The sequence below is a fragment of the Anopheles merus genome, chromosome X, assembly GCF_017562075.2.
Source record: "Anopheles merus strain MAF chromosome X, AmerM5.1, whole genome shotgun sequence".
In the NCBI taxonomy this organism is placed as follows: domain Eukaryota; kingdom Metazoa; phylum Arthropoda; class Insecta; order Diptera; family Culicidae; genus Anopheles; species Anopheles merus.
In genome coordinates, this window is record NC_054081.1 from 4,955,562 (window position 1) to 4,979,522 (window position 23,961).

At 47.3% G+C, this 23,961-nt stretch overlaps 3 protein-coding genes across 13 annotated transcripts in view; 1 reads left to right on the top strand and 2 right to left on the bottom strand.

Moving 5' to 3' along the window:
* Nucleotides 1-1,877: 1,877 nt before the first annotated feature.
* On the bottom strand, nt 1,878-11,346 carry LOC121593518 (coagulation factor IX-like). 2 transcript variants are annotated; one of them, XM_041915914.1, is made up of 3 exons: nt 5,186-5,383; nt 3,664-4,287; nt 1,878-2,729 (listed from the first exon to the last, which is right to left on the bottom strand). In XM_041915914.1, the coding sequence occupies exons 1-3, from the start codon at nt 5,374-5,376 to the stop codon at nt 2,141-2,143; spliced, it is 1,404 nt and encodes a 467-aa protein (XP_041771848.1). In that variant the 5' UTR covers nt 5,377-5,383; the 3' UTR covers nt 1,878-2,140. The 2 variants fall into 2 exon arrangements, with proteins under 2 accessions (XP_041771848.1, XP_041771838.1); XM_041915904.1 differs by lacking the exon at nt 5,186-5,383 and adding an exon at nt 10,717-11,346 and having other exon boundaries at nt 1,880-2,729.
* LOC121593522 (mitochondrial import inner membrane translocase subunit TIM44) lies at nt 5,376-7,655 on the top strand. Its single transcript, XM_041915928.1, has 3 exons — nt 5,376-5,587; nt 5,677-5,757; nt 5,844-7,655. Exons 1-3 carry the CDS (start codon nt 5,585-5,587, stop codon nt 7,047-7,049), a joined length of 1,290 nt encoding a protein of 429 aa, XP_041771862.1. The 5' UTR covers nt 5,376-5,584; the 3' UTR covers nt 7,050-7,655.
* Nucleotides 11,347-18,852: 7,506 nt separating the features above from the next.
* Nucleotides 18,853-23,961, bottom strand: part of LOC121599724 — a 131,053-nt gene continuing 125,944 nt past the window's right edge. For all 10 annotated transcript variants that reach the window (XM_041928292.1, XM_041927797.1, XM_041927950.1 and 7 more), the window contains 5 exons: nt 22,526-23,108; nt 21,984-22,451; nt 20,433-20,680; nt 20,195-20,359; nt 18,853-20,103 (listed from right to left, as the gene is read on the bottom strand). In XM_041928292.1, the coding sequence (XP_041784226.1) occupies nt 19,843-20,103; nt 20,195-20,359; nt 20,433-20,680; nt 21,984-22,451; nt 22,526-23,108 (1,725 nt within the window). In that variant the 3' untranslated portion in view covers nt 18,853-19,842. The remainder of the gene's footprint in view (nt 20,104-20,194; nt 20,360-20,432; nt 20,681-21,983; nt 22,452-22,525; nt 23,109-23,961) is intronic.

The window sequence follows — 23,961 nt, forward strand, 5'->3', positions numbered from 1 at the left end:
CATTATTATGTTTTTTAAAAGGTGTTTTTAAAATTTCGCTTCACATAAATTTGATTTGTTCTAATTATAGCAAGAAAATATTAATTTAAAAAGAAATAAACACAGAAAAAAGATAATAAAAATTAGGATTTGAACACACGCTTTCTCGGTTCGGAACTAAAAGCGTTGTCACTACTCTAGTTGGCAGTTACATTAGTGAGGGTGCAAAACCAGTATATATACAAGCTAAGATGGCGGCAAGTTATCTGTTCTCGTTGAATCAAAAAGTTGAAAGATTTCGAAGAGATCCCGTTTCAGCCGTGAAAGTTTCGGTTGAAATCTGTATTCGCCTTCTAAGGCGACTAAGGCCTTAAATGCCTTCTGAATGCCTTCAAAGCCGTTTAATGCTGGTAGGGACCAAACCCATACTGTTCCTGACACAAATACATCACCCTTTCTGGTTCACGAACTGCACATGACCTAATGCCGGTCCTGAACCTGGTTGCTGAACCTATGCCAGTCCAGAATAATGGAACTTCTCATGAACATGAACCTGACCTGGAACATATCATGAATCTAGAAATCCGATCCAGAAATAGCTCGCGATTGCATTTACTTTTTAAGAACAGTACCAGGAACTGTTTCGGATTCGGATCCAGAACGATACTTGAATACTTGGTCCGGGTTTAAAACCGATACAGTTCCAGTCTACAAACCATACCCGGCAGTACATGTGCAGCGTAGAAATAGTGTAGGAATTCAAGTAGTTCAATGCGTATATTGATAATAATAATAAATTACATTAATAATAATACTTAATAATACAAAACATAGGGTAACTGTACCAGTTTTCGGCAGTGTACCTATTTTCGGCAGGGTAGCTAAAAACGTGAAATTCTGCACAAATGTGGTAAAAAATTTCACAAAACACAATTTTGTAGTGAAAGTGTAATTATTTGATATTCACATACGAAGTTTCACACCATTTCATTACGTATTTTTCAAAATATCAAATAAATTGTGCTTTTTTTTCGGCAGCTTTGCTGTCAGCCAATGGTTCGGCAGGTTTTGTGATTAAGAGAATCAGAACAGTAAAACAATGAAAAAGTGGTGTATATTAAAGATTTTATGATTATTTAATTTATTTTAACTTGTTCGGAATTTTAAAATCACGATAAACAGGTTATTTTTCACTTTAAATGCTGCCGAAAATAGGTACACAGTAAATGTTCATTTTTGACAGCTCAATGTTGTGGGCTCCTGCCGAAACTCGGAACAATAACACACCTTGGATTTGGCTGAATGTTTCTTTAAAAATTGATCAGAACACTACAATGCGTATATCGACACATAATATGACCTTTCTTGTACCAAATATCACCAATTTTACGACAAACAATGCACTAACTTAAGAGAAAAATAAATATTGTAAGCCAATTCGCACCGTACGCTATGACCATCAAACTGTCAATGGCTGCTCTGTTTAAACGTCGCATCAAAATGGCTGTCAAAACGGGCCAAAATAAGCAACATAAAATTATTAATTAAAGTGCTTTTTAACATCATTATTAGGAAAGTAAGAGTGTTAAATTGCTTTAAACATTTTTTTGTACATATTTACATAGAAAATAACATTTTCTGACCCGTATTCGCGCTGCCGAAAATAGGAACACAACCTGCCGAAAATAGGAACAAACTGCCGAAAATAGGAGCAAAAGCAATGTTTGCATTTTTACGAATACTTATGAAAACAGGGCTTTGAACCGGCAAATAAAAAATAGTGTAACATATTATGATAGTTTATCAACCAGAATAACATCACTTTCATGAAAAATAATAAAAAATGTTTATTTGTGAGCAGTTTTTGTGAAACTGCTGCACTAGCGTGCCGAAAACTGGTACAGTTACCCTACCATCGCACAGTTGTGCTGTGCACTGTCGCCGCCGGACGTCAATCCACAATCCACATTGGCAACATGCGCTGTGCCATATTTCAAACGGACCGTTACATTTGGGTTTAAAAGTTTATTGCATTTATTTTATTTTTAAACACTAGCTTACATTCAAAAGTTTACGTACAATAAAGACAATTTTAATTTGGTATGCTTGCCTTCGACATTAAAAACAGCTAAACGGTATAGAAACGAACAAACCAACCAATTCACTGCCGGCTGATCCATTCGCTCAGTTCCGTCACGTTGGTCAGTACGGCGGGAATGCCGTCGCCACAGCCAACGCCCCACGAAACGATGCCGACCAGGTAGTACCGTCCGTCCCGTTCACAGGCATACGGACTGCCGCCCGATCCTTGACAAACATCCGTCCCGTCGGCCGCCGCGCAGACGAAACTTTGGTGGAGCTTAAACTTGGAACCAAGCGTTGGCAAACTTCGGAGCTGCGTTTCGCACCGGTGGCGCTCGACCAGCTGTAGCTTGCTGTACTGCTGGATGCTTTGCGCCCGATTGCCTTTCGGGGAGCCACCCCATCCCGTCACGAAACAGTTGTCCGGGGGGATGTAGTCCGTGCCAGAGGGGCTGTTCAGGCACACTGGTTCCACGTTCGCTACCGTGTCGTTGAACGGTTCGCTGAAGAACAGTAGCGCGAGGTCGTTGAACAGTGCGCCGGAGTAGTAGTTCGGGTGTACCAGGACCCTGCTGACGGTTCGCTCCTGGTGTGGCAGCCGTTCCTGTGTGTGTCGCCGGTCCCAGTCGCCAGCGTACACAACGAACCGATTCGGGTGCAAGCGGTTGCTGGAAAGAATTCAAACAGTTAATGCTTAGCTTGTTATCTTCCATGTTTTTAATCCAGTCACTGCCAATCGAAAAAAAACATCATATTCCAGGCAACTACTTCCAGGCTACACGAGTAGACAGCGACTTTGCAGGTTTTTATCTTTTGAACATCGACGCACTATTCTGATGAAAATTAAGTTAAAATTTCAATTTCAATTTTAGTCCATTTCAAGTTCCTAACTACAGAGGTATATCTATCCTATACAAATCCCTAGGCCTCATATTCCGAGCAACTGTTGAGTTTACAGATCCACGATGTTTAAAATCGCTATATTACTCCCTCGTTCACCCTGCCCTTAAATATGCTAGCGTCATTTGGGGTCCTCGTGGGATTGATTTGAGTAACCGTATTGAAGTAATCCAAAAGAAATTTACAAGATTCGCATTCCGTTGGGCATATGGAAGAAATGTTGACAATGTCCCCATATGCTAGAAGATATGAACTGTTTGGTCTAGAAACCTTAGAACAAAGGCGATCTAAAGTCCGCGCCCAATTTACTGCAAAGCTTATAGGGAGTGAAATTGAATCTCCAAACTTTCTTAGACTGGTTGGAATATACGCCCCTTGCAGAAATCTAAGGGCTCGTGAATTCGTGCATGTTCTACCTCGACGGATTGTCTTTGGATCGAATGAACCTCTTCTCCGATGCATGCAGACCTTTAATAGCTTTGCAGATCGCTTTTCCACGAATTTTCTTTGAGTGGACTTTCTTGTCTAGTTTAATTTTACTAGCCTCAAAATTTACGGAATTCTTTACGACTAAGAGTACTATACTAGGAGACTAGGATAGCATAAGATTTGGTCATTTAAGAAATCATATTGTTAAACCTATTAGGCAAATAACTATATTGAATAAATTGAAATGGAAATAGAAAGTTTGTGGGTACTTACTTCGACACACAGTGAGCCGCTGTTACGACGACGCTTCGGTTGAGGAGCGCCCCTCCACAGTGGTACACGTACGAACCGTTCCGGATGAGCTGATAGATGGCCACCGTCCAGGGGTACTCGCTGAAACCGACCGGTCCGGCCACGGCCTGACTAATGCCGTCTCCTTCCTCGTCCTGGAAGAAGATGCGACTGCTGACGGAATGTTGCCGTCGGCCGCAGCGCTGCTCATTGTCGCTGCCGACGGTGGGCAGTGCTGTGGCCGCTTCAACCCGACCGGAACCGTTCGTGGCCGGCTGATCGATCGGCAGTGCGTTGCTTACGATGGGCTCGAACGTATCGGCCAGGCTGTGGCTCAGAAGCAGATTGGACAGCTCGGCAAGCAGGTTCGGATCATGGTCGCTTTCGTTCAGTGGGATCGGTTGAAACGGTACGGAGGCGGGCAGGACAGGCAGAATGGGATCTGAGTCGAAAATTAGCCCATCAACCGGCTCTAGCTTGGTGGAGGTCACCCCGGTACTGAAGACGGTCGCTGGTGCTGTTGTTGTTGTGGTGGTGGTGGTTTGTTCGGGAGCGATAATTTGCGACCGACGGCAGCAAACACTTTCCGCACCGCAAAGTCCATCCCTGCGAAGAAAGGAATGGTTAACTCTTTTCCAGGCAATCGGCTGCACGGGTAGCCAAATCGATTTTAATTGCTTATTCAACTAATTCTAGGAATCTGATTAACTTGAACCTTGCAATGTGTTTGTAAACAACAGCCATCTTTCTCTGGAATGTTTCGTAAAATTTTAGGAGTGTAATAAACCCGTTTTTAGAATTAGTTTTTATAACTGTGCATAGATTGGTTCAACTCGTTACCGTTTTTTTAGTTATAGCTTTTCAAAGTGGACAAGGTTTTTTTTTTAAATAATTACAAAATGTAAAAAATGTTTTTTCAGTACTTTACAAAATTTTCACAGCAAAATGACTCTAGTAGTTTCGAGAACTGTATGTTGCACGTCTCTTATAAATTTTTCAGATTATTTTTACTAGGAATTAAAAATATAAAGGAGTTTCCATTTGAATAAAAACCGTTACGTTATGATCGATGCTGGTAGAAAGACACCCACATCAAATAAATTTCACACACAATGTTTAAATTCAGTCTCTTTACAATGTATAATCAACATAAGCTACCAACAGAGACCATTTTATGAAGTTTTTGCATTTGTCGCAGATTTGCATTTTATAAAATTATTATGACAGGTAACGGTTTTTATTCAAACCAAAACTCCTTTATCTTTTTTATGGCTCATAGAAAAATTCTGAAAAATTTATAAAAGACGTGCAAAATACAGTTCTCCAAACTGCTAGAGCAATTTTGCTGTGAAAATTTTGTAAAGCACTGAAAATACATTTTTTACATTTTGTATTTTTTCAAAAAAAACATCTCAACTTCCAAAAGCTATAACGTAAAAACGGTAGCGAGTTGAACCAAGTTATAAGCCTCCAACGTTGCTGGCTGCCCGAGTAGCCCGGTTACCTGCAATATGATGTTTTTTTGGTTGCCAGTGACAGGGTTAAATATTCACCAACAGCAATCGAATGTGTGTGCAAAGTGGTCGACATAAGCAGAACTGGTCTAAACGCTGGGCCTCGTGGATCCGCTGACACGGAGCGCTCGCCGCACGATCTGACAGCCGCCGTCACACTGTCACCGAGGGGGACTGACATTACGTCACACGCATCGGCACGGTTTCTGGGAGCGGACCGTGCGTTTAGCGAGAAGCACAAAGTGCACTAGTGCTGAATGTGTGTGGCGTAAGACGATGAAAATTCAGCGAAAAGCACTGAAAGTACACGCGTGATAAGGGCAGCACCAGCAATCAACCGACCGTCGCTTCCACCTCGATAGATACGGCAGCCAGCAACGTGCGTTAGAATGGTACGTAGTGCCGGGGTTTTGACCGGCCTTGAGAAGGCGGCCGTTCCCGAGACAGAGTTCCGATTGAAGAGTTCCTCTCATTCTTACAGCATCAGCTGTACGCTGCTACCGGCAGGATGGTGCCGATGCTGCTGTCCCGCAGTGCGGCCCGAGCCGTACCGAGTTCGCTGGTAAGTCCCTTGTGTAACCGCCCGGGGCAGAGCGCGTACCTAACCAACTGTGCGATTTCTTCCACTTCCCATCCCTCCTCTTCCAGCGTGCCTACTCGGCCCGGCGGCCCGGCTTCTTCAGCCAGGTGGTCGACAACATCAAGCAGGAGATGGAGAAGAACAAGGAGATGAAGGAGAACCTGAAAAAGTTCCGCGAGGAGGCGCAAAAGCTCGAGCAGTCGGACGCGCTGAAGGCGGCCCGGCAAAAGTTTAACACGGTCGAGTCGGAAGCGTCCAAGAGCAGCGAGGTGCTGAAGGAGAACCTGGACAAGGTGCGGGGTCGGCTGACGGAAGCGCTGGATGAGGCGGCCCGCACCGATCTGGCCCGCAAGGCGGGCAAGCTGGGCGAGGAGCTGGGCAAAACGGCCCGCGGCATGGGCGAAACGCTCGCCGAGAAGGGGCAGGTGATTGGGCAGTCCGGCGCCTTCCGGGGCATCAGCGAGACGGCCAAGGTGGTGCGGCAGGAGATGGACAACCAGAGCATCGAGGCGCGGGTGTACCGCAGCCCGGAGAAGCTGCGCAAGCGGGTGGAGGTGTCGCTCGCGTCCGATCCGTCGCGGGCGGTCGAGCCGAACGCGGAAGCGACCGGGGTCGAGCTGCACAAGGACAGCAAGTTCTACCAGTCGTGGGAGGACTTCAAGAACAACAACCAGTACGTGAACAAGGTGCTCACGTGGAAGATGAAGTACGACGAGTCGGAAAACCCGATGATCCGGGCGTCCCGGCTGCTGACCGACAAGGTGAGCGACATCATGGGCAACCTGTTCTCGAAGACGGAGCTGTCCGAGACGCTCACCGAGATATGCAAGATCGATCCGAGCTTCGACCAGAAGCAGTTCCTGCGCGACTGCGAGAACGACATCATCCCGAACGTGCTGGAGGCGATCGTGCGCGGCGAGCTGGAGGTGCTGCGCGACTGGTGCTTCGAGAGCACGTACAACATCATCGCGACGCCGATCGCGCAGGCGCAGAAGGCCGGCTGCCGGCTCGACTCGAAGATACTGGACATCGAGAACGTCGATCTGGCGATGGGCAAGGTGATGGAGCAGGGCCCGGTACTGATCGTCACGTTCCAGACGCAGCAGATCATGTGCGTGCGGGACGGCAAGGGCGCGGTGATCGAGGGCGACCCGGAGAAGGTGATGCGGTGCCACCACGTGTGGGTGCTGTGCCGCGACCCGAACGAGCTCGACCCGAAGGCGGCCTGGCGGTTAATGGAGATGTCCGCCAACAGTACGGAACAGTTTGTGTAGGAGAGCTAGAGAGCCCTGTAAAGTCATCCCCCGTTTCCCAACCGTTTCCCCCCAATGACTCGAGTCGCTAGTGTGAATGTGTGCATGTGCGAAGGGGCGCGAACATAAAAAATACCTTCAAACGGACATTCTGCGACAAACGTTCCTTTCTCAGCTGTGATCGCACGTTGTGTTCGCAACTCCCTTTGCTCAGTGTGTGTGCGTGCGTGTGTGTGTGTGAGAGAGAGAGAGAGAGAGAGAGAGAGAGATGTGTTGGAATGCTTGCGTGCATTGGTGGCCCACCTAGAAGCTATAGCGATTTTGTATAGGTTTTTCGCGTGCAGGCGTAAAGCAAAGGCGCTATCGCCAACGTTCCCGGCCAATTGTCGGTAGTCGAAGCTGAACGGACCGACCCCCCGGGCTGAGGGATCGCGGGGAGCTGATCTTCCGCACCCGTAGTGTCTTGTCGCATGCTGTACGTTGACATGTTGGAAGAAGAAAATGGTTCAAATGGAATATCTTACGTTATAGTGTTTAAAATGGCTCATTCGATGCTGAACCACGAGCGCGGCATGGCGGATGGCAGTAGGCAATAAAGCGATGTAAAGGCCGGTTGTACGAACGAAAGGAACGGTGCGTACGTGATTGCGTAAAGTACATCCCGAAATGTGTTAGAAAAGAAAAACAACGCGCCTACTATCAACTCCAGTTCATTTCACACTGCTCAACAGAAATCCCCACCATCTCAACCAGCTCAATCAGCAACAGCAATCAGCACAATCTTCACCCTTCAACAATACTTGTTTGTGCTCTGGCACTACTCTCGATGTGTCCAGCATGTCTAGTTTCCGATTGGGATGGACGGAGCACTACGCAAATAGAGAGTTCGCATGAAATCGAGGCCGATAGGAGACTCGGGGATTCACAGAAATAGTTCTTCAAAGGACCTGTTTAAAGCCCAGGTAGGGCCTAGAACTGTCGTTCTCGTTCAGTTGTTTTAGGATAGCGTAGGATTCGTTATTTTGATACACAAATCATTTCATTCTGTAGTTGAAAAGCTAACCAGTGCTCTGTTTTCCTCAGATTCTCATATTGGATTGGAATTAGAACTTCATGGCATAGCCTTGGTAGGCATTATAGTGAGCTTGATGGCGTCTATTTGCTATCCAAAGCAGACAGGGATATTATTCGCCTTGGTAGGACCAACCATAGTGTATGCAATTATCATTGTCGATTTACAATAATTGCTTGATGCCAGTCTGTAGCTGGGAATAGTCCTTTACGCCAAATTATGAAGCTCGCTAGGGTTAGCGTTAGGTCGCGACTCGTTTGGTGAACAGACAACAGCACGAGGCTCGTGTACAAATTGTAATACGATTTCTTAGAAATCGTAATGTACAGATTAGTGATGGGTAAAATTGGCAAAAATCTGGAGTCAACTCCGATTCGACTTCAATAATCCGGAGTCGCCCGGACTTGTTAGGATTCGGCCGAAGACAACGGCCTTCGAAATATAGGCCTGAATAGGAAGTACACGCGCAAAGTGAAAGGCAAAAAAACCCAACGAAATTAAATGCCTGATCACAAGCACATTACAGCGGACGGCTCCTATTGACTCCTATTGATTCCGATCGACTCTGGACGACTTCGAATGACTCCGACTCTGGACGACTCCAGACTTCTTCGAACAACTCCGGACGATTCCGAACGACTCCGACCCAGACGACTACGATTCCGGGCGGAACTGGTGGGTTCCAATTTTCCGGAGTCGGATCTGAGTCGTGGGTGCGCGTCAAAGCGCACATCACTAATACTGATGCGCCTACACTTCATAGTGCAATGGGTATAAATGCTCCATCTCGTTAATTAAGAGCACTGAGAGCATCGAATAATTCGAGAAATCGAAATCGATTAACCTTAACAGGCAGACAATTAGCATTCATTATGAAAATAATTCAGTTTGTTGTTCTAAATAAGATGGCCGTTAGGGTTAGAAATGTCTTTGCAATTGGAAACAGTCTGAAGGGTTTAACTTAGTGATGACGAAATGAAATTTTCGTCGTAATCGATTCCGGCTAGCTTCGAAGTTTTCTGGAATCGATTCTGGATATCAGGTCCGGAATCAGTTTCCGGAATTGGCTCCGGAATCGGCTCTGGAATCAGAATCGGTTTCGGAATGGGAGTCAGTTTCGTCATTTCCATAAGAATTGGCGTTTGGATCCTACGAATTGATAGCCGCAAAGAATCCAAATTTATTTGTAAACGATCCATTCTCATGAAGATTCCCGGACTAATTTCTCATGTGAAACTTCTTATTTCAACTCAAGAACTGATTCTCTTTCCGGAGCTAATTCCAATTCTGGAGTCAATTCTGATTCTATTTCCAGAGCAAATTACGATTCTCTGATCGATTCCGATTCTAGTCGATCCGGATTTCGGAGCCGTTTCTGATTCTAGTCGATCTCCGAAATTAGATCCGGAATCGGCTCAGGAGTCAACTTCGGTAGGCTCCGGAATCGGCTCCAGAATTGATTCCGAACACGGAATCAGAATCGTTTAGGTCCGATTCCGAGCTCCCACCACTAGTTCAAATGTAACGGATAACTAAGGACAGCAAGCAAGCTGACTAGAACCTTTCCATGGAGACTAGAGTAAGTTAGTAAATTGCAAAAAAGGGATCTCACAAGTAAAAGGGATCTCCGCGAATGGGTGCATTCGCTATTAACTTTAGCGAAAACTCATACAGGGTTTCCCACGATTTATTGGTCAGTTCCCATGATTTTTTGGTGCGTTCCCACGATTTTTTGGTCGTATCCCATAGATTTTTGGTTCGTTCCCATAATTTATTGGTATTTTCCGATTGGATATCAATACAATTGGACCAAAAAATTCTGGGAAACGACCAAAAAATCGTGGGAACGCATCAACAAAATATGGGAACCCACCAAAAATTGATGGGAACCGACCAATAAATCGTGGGAAACCCTGTAAGAGCCGATAACGCCGTCATAGAGTACCTGTGATATGCTCGAGAATGTGACGAAGGAGCCACTTTGCAAGTAATGAGATTATTCGTGCATAAGTTATCTTTCAAGATATATCAACTAAAGAATGTTCAAGTAGCACCTGTGGGACAAGAGGTCAAGAAGTAGGCTTTGGAGTGAGGATTCAGTCGCGTTTGAAGAAGATTTTGTGGATGCTTTTTAGAAGATATGAGATCTTTTGGCATTCTGAGGAGAAACGGTTCATAAAAAGGCTGTGATAGAACTCAAATCAGCCGGCTACATGTTAGCAGAGAAACCTGGACACTTGTACAGTCGATCAAGGTTGCAAATCTGAACAACACAACACAGCGCTCTTATACACCACTAACTGCACCATTCATTTGACGGCCTTCACCACTCGCTTTGGTAGTAACGATTTTCTTTGCCACAGTGCAATCATTCGGACACTCGGAAGGCCCACCGTGCTCGAGGACACGTACACGCACTCACAGCCGCACCGGAAATGGCACGTGAGGCACACACGGTGAGAATTTTAATGCGCCAATAACGAGCAGAGGCAGCAGCAGCATCACGTCATCAATTCCAGTTCGATTGATCGTTCGCTTGATTAGAAGCACCACAAGGGGGGATTTCCCCGGGGCCAGCCGAAACGGCAATCTCGCCTCCCGGTGACACTGGCTTACCTCCCGGTCGGTTGATTGTTGCAGCGATTGAGCGGCACGCAGATGCAGTCCGGCGAGTCGCTGTCGGCCAGCGAGTTGCCGCCGACGCGCACCTCGTCCAGCGCCGAGTCCTTCGTAATGACGATCGCCTTCACGTCCTTCGTCTCCCGCAGCGCTTCCGCCTGCTTCAGCAGGTTGGCGTTCATCCACCAGAAGCTACCGTCGAGCTGGGCGGCGGCAGGGACGGCGACCGCCAGCACCACTATCAGCATCGCGCGCCGGAGCGCTCCGTTGCGCGAAGCCATTCCGGCGTTTGATAAGGCGCCCGAGATGAGCGGCAGGATTGTAGCACTTTCACCAACACACGCACACGTACACACACACACACTCGCGGGATCACTGTTTGCGTCTGTTGATTGCGTATGCGCGATTACAACCCGATACTGAGATCGCGGCCACGAGCCTGCTTTGCGCGTCAGCTCAAGCGTGTGTCTTTTGCTTGCGCAAACTGCAGCCAAACGATGAATGCGTCGCGAGCAGCGCGGTACAAACGATTTTTATTCTTTGCGCGATGCGATTCCGCAGCCGAAGAACTGGCGCTGCATGTGGTGGAGCGTGTGGCGCTGCGCTGATAGTTTGTGAGTGAGTGAGCTCTGCTCGCTCGCACGCTCTCTCTCGCTCTCTAGGCGCTCGTTTTCGAATGTCTGATTGTGGGTGAAGGTCATGAGCACGCGCGCGCTCGCTATGCTGCGATTTGGCGCTCCCTTATGCAACTGGACTCGCCATTCCCCCAGCGGAGAGCGTGGTCGAATTTCTTCGCTGGGTGATTGCATTTGTCCAGGCCCGGGGTTGGACGATCTGCCGTCGGTTGGTGTCGCTTGAACAAAGTTCAAGGACCGCCGCTGGTCTGCCTACAAAAGCAGCCGTCGGCCACCGAGGCGTCGTGATTGGTGTGCCCTTGGCTGGCGTCTTCTTCCAATCATCCGCGGCACATCCTTATGTTTATGCGCGCTTTCCGTTATTTTTAAACTGTGACCAGCGTGCGCGCTTTCGTTGCGGTCACTGACCGCTCGGGTGACCGGATGGACCGGATGCGTACGGGCAAGGCCGCGACTGGCGGGCTGGAGCTGGTTCGGCTGAGTCACCGCGTGGCCTCGACATTGCGCCGCGTCTTGGCGTTCGCTTTTCTGGGATTTTCCCAACACGGAACGCAACGCTGGCGAGTGGTGTGTGTGTGTGTGTGTTTGTAGTTTGGTGATTAGTAGTTCTTGCCATGGTTACGCGTTAGTTCCGTTAACGGTCGGATTGGGTGAACCCCGTCACGCGTGGGAAGGGATGGTAAAGGTCAGCAAAGCGTAATGGGTACTGCTGGAGTTAGTGTGCCAGGTGAGCTGTAATTGGCCCGACGGTGGTGTGGTGTTTGTGCTCCAAATTCTTTTCCACTAACAAGCGTTGCTAGCGAGACCTTTGCCAGTGCGCTGGCCAGGCGTGAGGAATGCAGAATGGCATTGGGACCTATTCGGAATCAAATCGCGCCGGGCCGGGAAGCTGCAAAAATGCTCCACTCCAGTAAACAATGAGGAGCTGCTGATTGACGTCTTTTTGCCGTGGTAAGACATTTTAGCTGCTATTGATGAAATTGAATAGATATCCATAACATCTTTTCAGTATCTATTCCAGGTGGAATTAAGTGTAGGTGGAAATGAGAAATGGGAAAAACTGAGTTCCAAAATTAAAATCTGAATATCGGTCTGGTTTGTACGTTAAAGCTCTAAGATCCTGTACTGAAGCCTCGTATTATTAGATACAAATTTCGTTGGAAAAAGTCCTTCTTGGAATCTGGCAAGTTCTTCAGAAATTTCGCGAATTGACGCTAGGTCCTAAGTTCACCGTTAATCGGCTTTAGCGTGGTTTACTTTTTGTGAGCTGGGAAGGAGCTAAGTCCGAGCACAACAAATTGGATTTCCCGATCTAATAATGAACATCACTCTTGCATGACTCATGCGCAATGCAGATCTCTTACGAACGATTTTAATCCATATGCTCAATTTCTAGGCATCATAACACATTAGTCGCGAAGGATTCGTTTCGATAGGATTTGATGTCTAGGGTCCGGTTCGTGGTAAGGCTCGATTGGGAAGCAGTACATCTGTATCCAGAATCGGATATACATTATTCAGGTGAATCGTGCTTACTTCCAGTAGAGATCCAGAGATCTTTGAGTATGGCATTTGTAGGAGATGGATGTAATAAGAGCATCCCGTGGGATGAATTCTAGACATCCTCAAGGTTTAGAATGGTGCTCCATTACTTTGATCTGTGAGGATGCTTTCGTTACTGTTGGAGCAGTCATGGATTGGGTTAGTTTGAAGAATTCGAAAACAACCCGGTAATGTCAGCACGACCTGGTCTAGGTGGACAGTCCAAAATTCCATTAATATTACACATTATTGCACATCATCTTAATGTTGATGCGGTGAAGACTCTTCTGATTTATTGCTGAATTGTTCCTTCATTACAGAAGATTGAAAGCAATTTGAAGAAAGCAGAAAGGACGACAGAGAAAATGGGTTGAAAGGATGATCTTACTTTTTTGTTAGAAAGTTTGATTCCAGGATCTAATCTCGAGGTCTCTATAGTCCTCTGAATCAACCGAAATTACATAGACATGAATTGAATGAAAGATGTAAGATCTCATAAACCACTCATTTCTAATCCTCCAATAGACTCCCTAGGATATCCAATACTTCGACGAGAAGCAACTAGCTGGTAGAGCCTGGTTACTGGTCAACAGTCAAAGACCATGTCCAAATGTAACCGGATTAAATCTTACATCTTTTTGGCTTTTGCTGTCAGTGAATACCATATTCAAAAACCGTTAGATCCTCTAGAATATCTCTCGCACATTCCGTGACCCTCAACTCCAAAGTGTAAAGCTCTCGGTAACTTCACCACTTGTTACGTTTTCGATGCCATACTCGAAGTCAATCACGTTCAGAATTCGGGTTCAAAATAGGCAGCAATCCATTGGCATTACACTAGGAGAAGACACTGGGATTTTTCTCTTAATTTTGCTTCGTTTGCGTAACAGCTTCCTTGTTGAGTTGATGGAAAGTGCTCAGTGGAGCTCAAAAAAAGTGAACCATGCTGGCAAGTTTTTGTCAATTATGTTCAATTAAACAGTACGTCTGTAATTACCGGAACGCTCTGAAGCGCCTGGGAAGCTTCGCTTGATTACCGATAGTCTGGAATGCAATTAGCTCAGCGTTGAGGTAGGAATTTCACCTTCATTTGAAATTTAGTTGGAAAGCAAGATTATTAACATAGCATTTCGTTGCAAAGGGAGAAGACTATTAACATGCGGCCGGACTTTAAGCTTTCCATTCACGATGATCAGGCTTCACTCTGGATGCGTACGTGCGTGTGTGTTTGTGAATATTTCAAAGATGGAAGGCACACCATGCCCCCACGGTGGCGGTATTTCAATTGATGTAAATGAAACCATCCTGCTGCAGCTTCAATCAAAATTATTCCATTGTATTAATATCCATTCCGGGAACGTGCCACGTCCGTGCTGGGCTTCCTCCTGGCCGCGCAACGGATATGCGTGTTGCACACGTATCACAGCGCACACATCAGAGAAAGCAAAAAAAAAAAAAAAAAGACGGCCCCACGCCCAGCATACCGCAACGAGTTTCTTGTTCTGACATTAATTTCCATTTGTGTTCCGGCCTGGTAGGCTGCCCATTTTCCATCCTGCATCCTTTCCATTATCGTGCGTCTCGTTTTTTTTTTTTTTGTTCTGTTGCCCTTATTGCTCTCGCGGGGTGCCGTTTTGCTCAGCCCGGGTCAGCCTCGGGTCAGGCAGCTCCGTATGCAACGGTCGTAAATTAGTGTGCGCTGAAAGCTCGCGTTACGCAGCTCTCCAACGCGCTGCTTCACGCTCGACGGCAGCGGCAAAAGGGCCTCCGGTGTGCGGTCCCTGCCCGCTGGCGTGATCTAAAAAGGACCGGCGCTCGGGTCGCGAGCAGAGGAGTCGAATTAAGCATAAAACCCGTGCGGCGAATCGTAAATACTAATCTCGCTTACGCCCATTTGTTCGCCCTTTATTCCTTTTTTTTTGTTTTTGCTTGAACCCCTTTCTCTCATCCTTGCCCTTCCCAGGCATGCAGCAGACAGGTGTATGGGGACCGGTGCCAGTGATGTGCGGCTGTGCGTGTGGCTGCTTCCCGCCTGGTTCGCACAAAAAAGCGCACACATATGCGGGTCGCCGTCGCCCACCTTTGCAACCCGGAACGCCATTTTCAACAGGTGCGTACAATGTACCGAAGCGTGAAGAGGGTAGTGGGGAGGGTCGGTGGTGGTGCAATATATCTGGCGCGATAGCATGGTCTGGTAATATGTTTTAACGGCAACTGCAATGACTTTCCCAAAAACCTGCACGGTGGGATGGCGCGGGAGAAGTTTTAAATCAGTTTTCCACCGTCCACGCGGGCGGAAGCGGAAAACAGCGGGCCTACACCGTGCTGGCGAACAGCTTGCCATCGTGGCAAACCCCCTACTTCCCTCTTCCCCCTCATCCATTGCACGCCCTTCAGTCCCTGGGTGCTAATTACCTGGCTGCGTGTGAGAAAACAATAGATTTAATTAAACTCAATAATCGCCAACTAATTGGAATCCACATGTGTGGGTGGGCTGGGGGAAAACCCGGGCGCAATCCTTTCGCCCCATCCCGCCCTGTGTATCGCGCAGCCTCACTCTGCCGTGCGGTGTTTTATTTCCATACCCGCAAACGCAGTGTCTCACCAAACGTCGAATAAAAAAAAGAAGCCCGCGCTCGTCCACTTAGTGAGTCGGCCGAGTTATTATGGCTCCGGTGCACGTGGAGCGCGCTGCAGTTAGCCTACCTTGCAGGCGCACACGTTCGACACGGCGATGCGATGATGATTTGTTTTCATCGGCACAGTGGGACAATCGTGTGGATGGCGTGGACGTATGAGGTTTTTGAAGAATTTAATTTGCATATTTGTTTTTCAAAATAACCTGATCACCATGAAAAAGTAAATACAAAATAAAAAAATAACAAAATTATCCGATTGCATACTTTTCAGGCGCTTAGCATCTTCTAGCTACTGAGGGCGCTACAGTGAAGAAGGAAAAAGGTACTGTAAACTGAGTAATGTGTAGATGGACAAGGGAATGGAAATCTTTTTCCGAAGCTAAACAGTCTGCTCAATGCGAAGCCATACAACAGTGCAGAGGGAAGGAAAAAGCTCTCCAAGCGACGAAAGCTCCACTGAGTGACTATCGCAACAACAGATGGCTCCACCAGCTTGTTTTTTGATATTTTTAGAATGCATCAGTCGTTTACCGTCTGCTGAACGAAGTCTTTTAAGATAACTTTTTGGGTTGAGAGCTTTGTATCTGTAATGATAGATGAATTTTAGAGAAACCATTTGTTGAGGCAGGATGTGTTTAGGTATCGTTGGTTCCTACGGCCTACTCCGTCTCGTGGACTGTATTGTGGGGGAGTAGTACTCCCGAGCAAAAGCCTTGAAAAAGGCTGGCACCGCGATGCAAACTTCCGCTTCGCTAAGTGCGGAATTTACTAAATAGGTCTTGCCACTCTTAAAGAGAATCGAACTTCTCAATAAAAGCAATGCTTACCTAAAACTTGAAGTAAGAACTTAGTTAATCACCCTGCAATGCTAATTTGATTTATTTGTAATTTCTGGGGTGTTCTTATGTGCTCTGTTAGCGATACATACATTTTCTTCTTCAATTCTCGTTGCGTAGGCACTATTCCAAGTGGATTTTAGTTTAAATGGGAATTCTGGCTAATGGGAAAATAGGTGTAATGCGTGTTGCCTATGCGTGGGCGTTATTAATTCATTGCCTAACCTGAAGGGTGTGTTCTGCCTATCTCAAAATCCAACAGGTATTTATGCATGTATCGTTTGCATTCATTTTGCAGTGAGACCAGTGCCTAGCATACAGGGTTTCCCACGATTTATTGGTTGGTTCCCATCAATTTTTGGTGCGTTCCCACGATTTTTGGCCGTTTCCCAGAACTTTTGGTCCTATTGTATTGATATCCAATCGGAAAATACCAATAAATTATGGGAACGAACGAATCTATGGGATACGATCAAAAAAATCGTGGGAACTGACCAATAAATCGTGGAAACCCTGTAAGTAGATAGGAAAAGAGAAAAAGAAGGACTAAAAAATTAAAAAAAATCCTAATATTTTTGCAATAGATACTGTAATTACGCTTCTTTGAAATCAATGCTTTTAATTACAAATTTCAAAATCAAATTATTTCCCCCCAAAAGGTCCATCACTTGTCCCACCGTGCGTGCGTAGTACAACTGTTTCCCCGGTCGCTCTCCACGCGTTTGTTTGATTTGTTTTATCCGATTGTGATCAGCGCTCAGTCCCAGTCCGCTCCCAGCCAGATGCAGGCAGAGTCATCGACGGCGAATTGGTTCTTTTGGGGGTGAATTGGGAAATTGATTTGTGGCGCGGGAGCATAAAGTAAGCGAAGAAGTGACAGAGCACAATGCACTAAAATCTATTGCCGAAATGTGTTGAGCCTGAAATTGGGAGGATAAAAAAGAACCAAAAAGCCTTTCCAGCGTGAGTGAAATTTTGAATCAACCAGCTCTCAACCAACACGGCTGAAAGAGTCAGTGCTGGCAGCAGCTACTAAGACGAGCCCTAAGTGTGCTTGGGATTGCGACTGGTGATTGGTGAAAGATATCCAGCTATCCAGTGGCGGAATGTTGGCGCTGCCGTTGTTGTAGCGGGCTTTTCTTTCTTTTCAATTTGCGCTATCATGCATATTACAACACGACGTGCCTCCCTTTGCTGGGGTTTTTTTATATCTCTCTCTTCCACTAGCATAACAAAAACAAAACAACACACACACACAGAGAGAGGATGCTGCGGTAAGCGTACGCATTCCACGGCCACGGGAAATTCGCCGTCTTGCATAATTAACTATAGTTCCAGTTGGCTTGTAAGCTCCGGTGGTGGTCCCGGCCAGGCCCCGCGTCAGTATGCAGAGGATGTTGCTTTTGTTCCTTTTTTTCTGCTCTCTCTCTCTCTTTTCTGCTGCGTTTGGTACACACCACGGAGCCTACTTACCGGTGAACGGAAGTCGAGCCGATGTGTGAGCCCCGGCGCGGTGCAAGCACACCATCGGCACCGTGCGTGCATTCGCTTAACCTTTATTAAAGCCGGCTCGCGTGCGGAACGAATCGATTGTTGTTGCCTGCGGATGTGTGAAAGGGGCACGTAAGAGCAGACAGAGGCTGAAGAGATAACTGTCTTCTTCTTTTTTTTTCCTAGAAAAAAACTTTTACGTTAAGAAAGGACGAGGAATGTTCTTTTTTTTGTGTGTGTCGCTTTTCCCACTTCCCAAGATGTCGGTCACACGGGGGGGGGGGGGGGGAAAAGAAAGCGCCCTTTCTTTTCTCAATTTGCATCACACATACACACACAGATCTGCAACTCTTTCCCTTTGTTTGGCGGCGAGGAGGCCTTCCCTTTCGGAAAAAAACGGGCACGAAACGTCGCCGTTCTGTGATAAGCTGTGATGCTGATGACAGTTTGCCCGGGTGGTGGTGGTGGTGGTGGTAGCAAATTATTTTCGCATTTCCTCCCAGACTCTTCTTCCCGTTTTTTTCTTCGTACAAATATGTGTGTCTGTGTCGTTGAATTTCGTTTTTCGGGCTTTCATTTATCATGCGAGCTGGCACCGCGTAGTTGCTCTGCCCAGCTTAATTGTTTCGAGCCGCCTTTTTTCGGCCCGCAAACGAAAGTGACACTTTCGGGGACGCTTCCCCTACTACCCAGCCCTTCTAAACCGCCCCGGAAATAAGTAAAAAAAAAAAAAAACCCGTTCGCGCACGTTCAAAGTACAAACATCATATGATCTTTATTTCGAGTTTTTTCTTCTTCTTCTTCGTTATCTCATCTTCACACACACACAAGCGCACACTTGAAATATCCAGGAATCCAGGGATATTCACAGGAAATGTGTGAGTGTGTGTGTGTGTGTGTTTGGATGTGCCTTTTTTTTTTGGTTGCCAGTTTTCCCAATTTTGGATTTTTGTTCTATTATGCTTCCGTTTTTTCTCTGTTTTCTGTTCGATATTTTTTTTTGCGCATTTGGCTACACTAACAACATTTAAAATACTCCAACGATCAAAGATGGATGGGCAGGAACCGGAGTGGGAATTGTGGGAACCGTGGGAAGGGAGCGTTGGAAAGATGCTTAACAATGGATAGGTCTCTAAACTCCGCTCGCTGAGTCATTTTAAATTCTCTGCAGCACTACTGAAGGACCGTTGAGTGTGAAGGGAACCACAGAGCAGTGTATGTGTGTGTGTGTGTGTGTGTGAGGGAAATGGAAAGGAGCAACCGGGAAGAGGGGAACGGGATAGTTAAAATTACTAGCTCTGTGATTACATTTGATTACACGCACACACACGCACAGAGTCATCTCGGCGAGAGTGGAAGAGACACACAATAATGTCGCTAATTAGATCATTCGTTTTCTTTTCCCTTTTGGTTTACTAACTCCATCCCGCTCCTGCTTGCTTTTACTAGGTTGCATTGGCTAAACGTTGACGGCAAAGAAGATTCCGTTTACATCTCCACTCGCTCTCTCTCGCACTCTCTTTCTCTCTCTTCCGCTCTTGCATCTCGTATTGTGTGTAAAAGTCTCTTTAAGTCGCTCGTCCTCGTGCTTAAGTCATTTGTTGAGCCGCCGATTTGTTCCACCTTCGCTTTCCTTCCCCAATCGTCGCTCCCTTTCTCTCGCTTTCGGGCTCGGTTCTTTGGAAATGGAAGCGTTACAAAATGGCTCCCGGGTAGTACACGGAATGAATTACCATCTCACACCGACAACAACAAACAACAACAGTCACAAACACAACACTGGGTTGTTTTTTTTCCATTTCCTTTCTTTTTTTCCCCTTGGCGGCTGCCCTTTCCTATGACACACGCTAAAATCACCTGTTCCGTAACGGCTGTACCGTTTCCCCAGCGTTACGTGTTACGTTACGAAATAGTAAAAACCGGGACCACTACTACCACTGCCACTGTCATCGCATCGTGCAAACGCATCAGCGCGCACACTTACTGGCTCACCGTAGGCGGCGCGTTGCCTTCGCAACCCTTTTCGGGTTCGGCTCCGTTCGGCTGCGTCGTCGGCGTCGCGTCGGCCGCACCGTCCCGCTCCTCCTCGCCGGCCGATTCTTCGGGCGTTGGCTCGAGCGTCCCGCCAGCCGCACCACCGCCGGACGGTCGCATCAGCGTGATGAAGATGGACCCGCGCACGATGCGCATCAGCTCGATTACCTGCGCCGTCGGCAGCGATTCGACCGACTCCTCGTTGACCTGCCGTTTGGAGGGGTGTTTTTTTTTTGGCAGTGTTAAGTTCTTGTTCGATGTTTTGTTTTTTCACCACCACTACTACTCAACCACTTACCATGATCAGTATGTCGCCCACGCGCAGCCGTCCGTCCCGTGCTGCCACGCTGTCCCGGTAGATGGCGCTGATGACGGTGCGCACCGTACCGTTGCTGGCCGGTTCCTGCTGCAGGCTGAAGCCGAGCCGACTGTTCCATCCCTTGTTAAGCTCGACGGTGAAAATCTTGGGGGTTGGGGGGAAAGGTTAGTATAGCGTGGGGAAAGGGGGAGCTCCTTTGTGGATGTGTCGGCGTTACCTGATTCCCTTCACTGTCCGTCCCGCAGCTCGCGTTCAGATCGAACAGTTCGCGCTCGGTGGTCGGGGTGGCGGTGCTGAGCGTTGTCCCCGCCGTCGCTGCCAGGCTCGAGTCGTCCGCGTCGGGAGTTGCCAGCGCGTCGTCCTGTTGGTCGGGCGTACCGCCGTCCGCCGGGTTCGAGGGTGCTTCCCGCTCCCCTTCCTCGCCCAGCAGTGTTGCTCCCTTCCACTTCATTAGACTTTTCTTGCCTGGCGAGAAGAGAACGAGAGAGAGAGAGAGAGAGAGAGAGAGAGAGAGAGAGAGAGAGGGAGAGAAAGAGAGTGAGGGAGAGAGAGAGAGAGAGAAAGGGAGGAAAAGAGGGAGGGAGAGAGAGAATAGTAGAAAAAGAAAAAAGAAGAAAGAAAAATGGAAAGCGAAGAAAGAGAAAACGAGGAAGAGAGAGAAATAGAAGAAAGCGAGAGAGCGATAAAGACAGATAGAGAAAAACGTGAAAGAGGAAAAAGATAGAGAAATAAAAGAGCAAGAGAAAAAAAGAGAAGAAAGAGAGAAGAATGAAAAGAGAAGGAAGCGAGAATGCAAGAAAAAAGAAAGAAAAAGAGGTAACAATAAGAAAAGATAATAAGAAGAGCGATGGAGACAAAACACAGATAAGCGATAAGGGTACATAGATAGAGATCAGGTAACATATACAGAGAGAGCAAGGGAGCACGTGAGAGAGGGAAAGAGAGAGACAAAGAGAGAAAGAGAGAGAGAGATGCAGAGAAAGAGAGAGAGAGAGAGAGAAAGACATTATGTAAAATTCATTTGTGACAGATAAGCATGTTTTGGTCTTAAACAGTAACGCTATGCCTTTGAACATGTAACGCATGTCAACCATCTCATCTTCAGAAGATATTTTTCCACTTTGTGTCACATTTAAACACTTTCAGATTATTCAGGATCAGGATATTCAGGATCTGGAACAAATACTATGACCTCCTTCTAAATTCAGATCATGAATATGTGTCAGATAAGACTGGAACAGAGGTCTTATGATCTTATAACAATATGCGTATCAAGCTGAATTTTGAGGGATATTGGGAACTGTCAGAACTGAACAGACTTTGGAACTGAGAGCTGTTAGATCTGTAGAGCCCAACAATTGAGGCAAGAATCAATCATAGCTTCAAGGTCTTTGGTAAGGATATCCGGGATGATATGTTTTTCTCAGAGACAACTGCCGAAACTGTTTGAGTCGAGATTTGAGAAAGACTTCAACTGTGTTTAGAAATTCTTCAGATACGAGGACTATGAGATAACAAACGCAGGCTTTGGAGGAGAAGCTAGAATGATGGAGCTACAAGCATTTAGATAAAGATACTATGTTGGAATCAATTATTGGTAGCTATACCTCAGACTGATACTCTCTACAGAGACATATACCTAAGTAAGACAACGGGACCTAAGGGGACTGGGTAACTAAAACAAGCCTTGATTTGAACCTGAACATGTACCCGTCAACCCAGAACTAGAAACTAAAACTGGGGAATGCTATTGACTTGCTCCTCTTACCTCCACGTTCGACCGCCTCGACCAGCTCGGCGGCACCGACCCGCGACGGCACGTTCACGGACGAGTAGAGGGGCGATTTGTGCGCAAAGTGCTGCACGTAGATCGCCTCCGTCTGGTCGCTGTCCTGCAGATCCTGCTCGGTTTTGCACGCCACCAGGAAGGTTTCGCACGGCAGCGAGACGAAGTTGGGCCCGTCCGGATCGGGCCCGGCGAGCCCGGGCGTGCCCGGCCCGGCCAGCCCGTATCGCAGCGGCGCGTCCAGCGCGGCACGGTCGAGCTGGTTCAGCTGCTGTACGGTGGCGCCCCCACCGCCCAGCTGGAACCGGGCGCCCGCCTCAAGATCTAGGAATGTGGGGCGCGGTCTTGGTCCCTGTTCGCCACCCTGCTGCTGCTGCTGCTGCTCTTCGCTAGCGACGATGGCATCGATCTCCTCATCCCGGTAGTACGCTTCATCCAGATTGTCTAGAGCTGGTTCGGGGTGAGGTAATCAAGGGGAAATAGTGAGCTAGAAGCGCAGACACATCGATCTCGACCGGGATTACCTTGGCTAACGATGGTGGACGCGTTGGAGCAACTGTCGGAGTAATTGAACGTGTCGTTGGAATGGTGGTGGTGCTGCTGCTGGAAACCGTGGTTGTCGAAGCCGACGCCGTGCTGGTGCACACCGACGCGCCGCAAGCGTCTCGGCGAGGTGGTGGTGCTGCTGGACGCGACGGACGAGCCGGAGCCGGTCGTGGCGGCCGCCGCCCGATGATACCGGCTGGCGGCCAGATCGTTCAGCAGATTGCGCGCCTCCGGGCGCAGGATGAGCCGGGTGCGGGCCCCCCGTACGCTCGCGTCCGACGGCGAATGGGCGGAGAGGGGCGTCTGGGCCTGGTCGCGGTACAGCCGCAGCCGGACGACGTCCGCCGCCTGGCGCAGAAATATCACAGCCTCCTCGTGCGTCATCGACGAGACGGGGACGTCGTTCACCGCGACGATCTTGTCGCCAGGGCGGATCCGCCCATCGCTCAGGGCGGGCTCGCGCACGAGCGCCCGCACGTAGTGGCCGAGCACGGAGTCGTCCTCCTTGCGCAGCGTGAACCCGAGCGAGCCCTGCTGCTTCGTCATGATGATCTCAAACTCCTTGGGAAAGAGAAGACAGGAGAGTGGTGAGATGTCAGGATGGTTCCATCAGTTGAATCTTTAGACCTCTAGAGAGAGAGTTTATCAGGTTATACATAACATAGGTAGAAGGGAGTTCTTTTTTCGAGTGAAGAGTTCAAATGAGTTCTCTCGAACTCTCGAAAGAGTAATTAGACTCACGAATGATTTGCTTCACTTGTTTATATTAGCAGAGGAGAGGTTTATCACTCATCCACAGATAACTCTGCAAAGAGTTTTTAGTCTCTTGAATTTATATAATTAACTCCACGTGAGTTACTCGTGATAGCAATGATTTAAATCACGAATATTGATAAAACTCGCGAAAGAGGAATTTACATACCGAATAGTTTATTTTATTATGAGTGAGTTACAACTTAAAGCCAAGAGTTTAATAACTCATTGAGCGTTACCTCTCAAAAGAGTTATCGTCAATGGTTGGGTACTCTATAAGAGGTATAAAATTAGCCGAGGAGACGTGAATCACACAACCACAGTTAAAGCTCGAAAGAGTTGTTGGACTCGTGCTATTATTCAATCCAATGTGAGTCACCTGTCGAAGAGTTGCTCGAAAGAGTTTAATTCACTGCGAGTGAGGTACTTACTGACAGGAAGTGTTCAATGAATATTACACATGTTTTGATTTATTGCAGGTGAGTTACTAGTTGGTGTACAGAGTAGAAACACTCTTCGAACTAAAACTCTTGAAAGAGTTATTAACTCACGAATGGTTACTATTCTACTGGAGCGTAGAGTAGATTCACTCATCGAGGCGAGTTGAGACTCTCGATCATTCAATCCAAAGATTTAACTCATTTTCACTCAGTTTGTACAG

Coding starts and splice junctions, on each gene's coding strand:
- LOC121593518 (XM_041915904.1), bottom strand. CDS start 11,000: ATGGCTTCGCGCAACGGAGCGCTCCGGCGCGCGATGCTGATAGTGGTG. Junction 4,288..10,716: donor AACAATCAACCGACCGGGAG/GTAAGCCAGTGT, acceptor CTTTCTTCGCAG/GGATGGACTTTGCGGTGCGG. Junction 2,730..3,663: donor GCGGCTCACTGTGTGTCGAA/GTAAGTACCCAC, acceptor AATTCTTTCCAG/CAACCGCTTGCACCCGAATC.
- LOC121593522 (XM_041915928.1), top strand. Junction 5,758..5,843: donor GAGCCGTACCGAGTTCGCTG/GTAAGTCCCTTG, acceptor CTCCTCTTCCAG/CGTGCCTACTCGGCCCGGCG.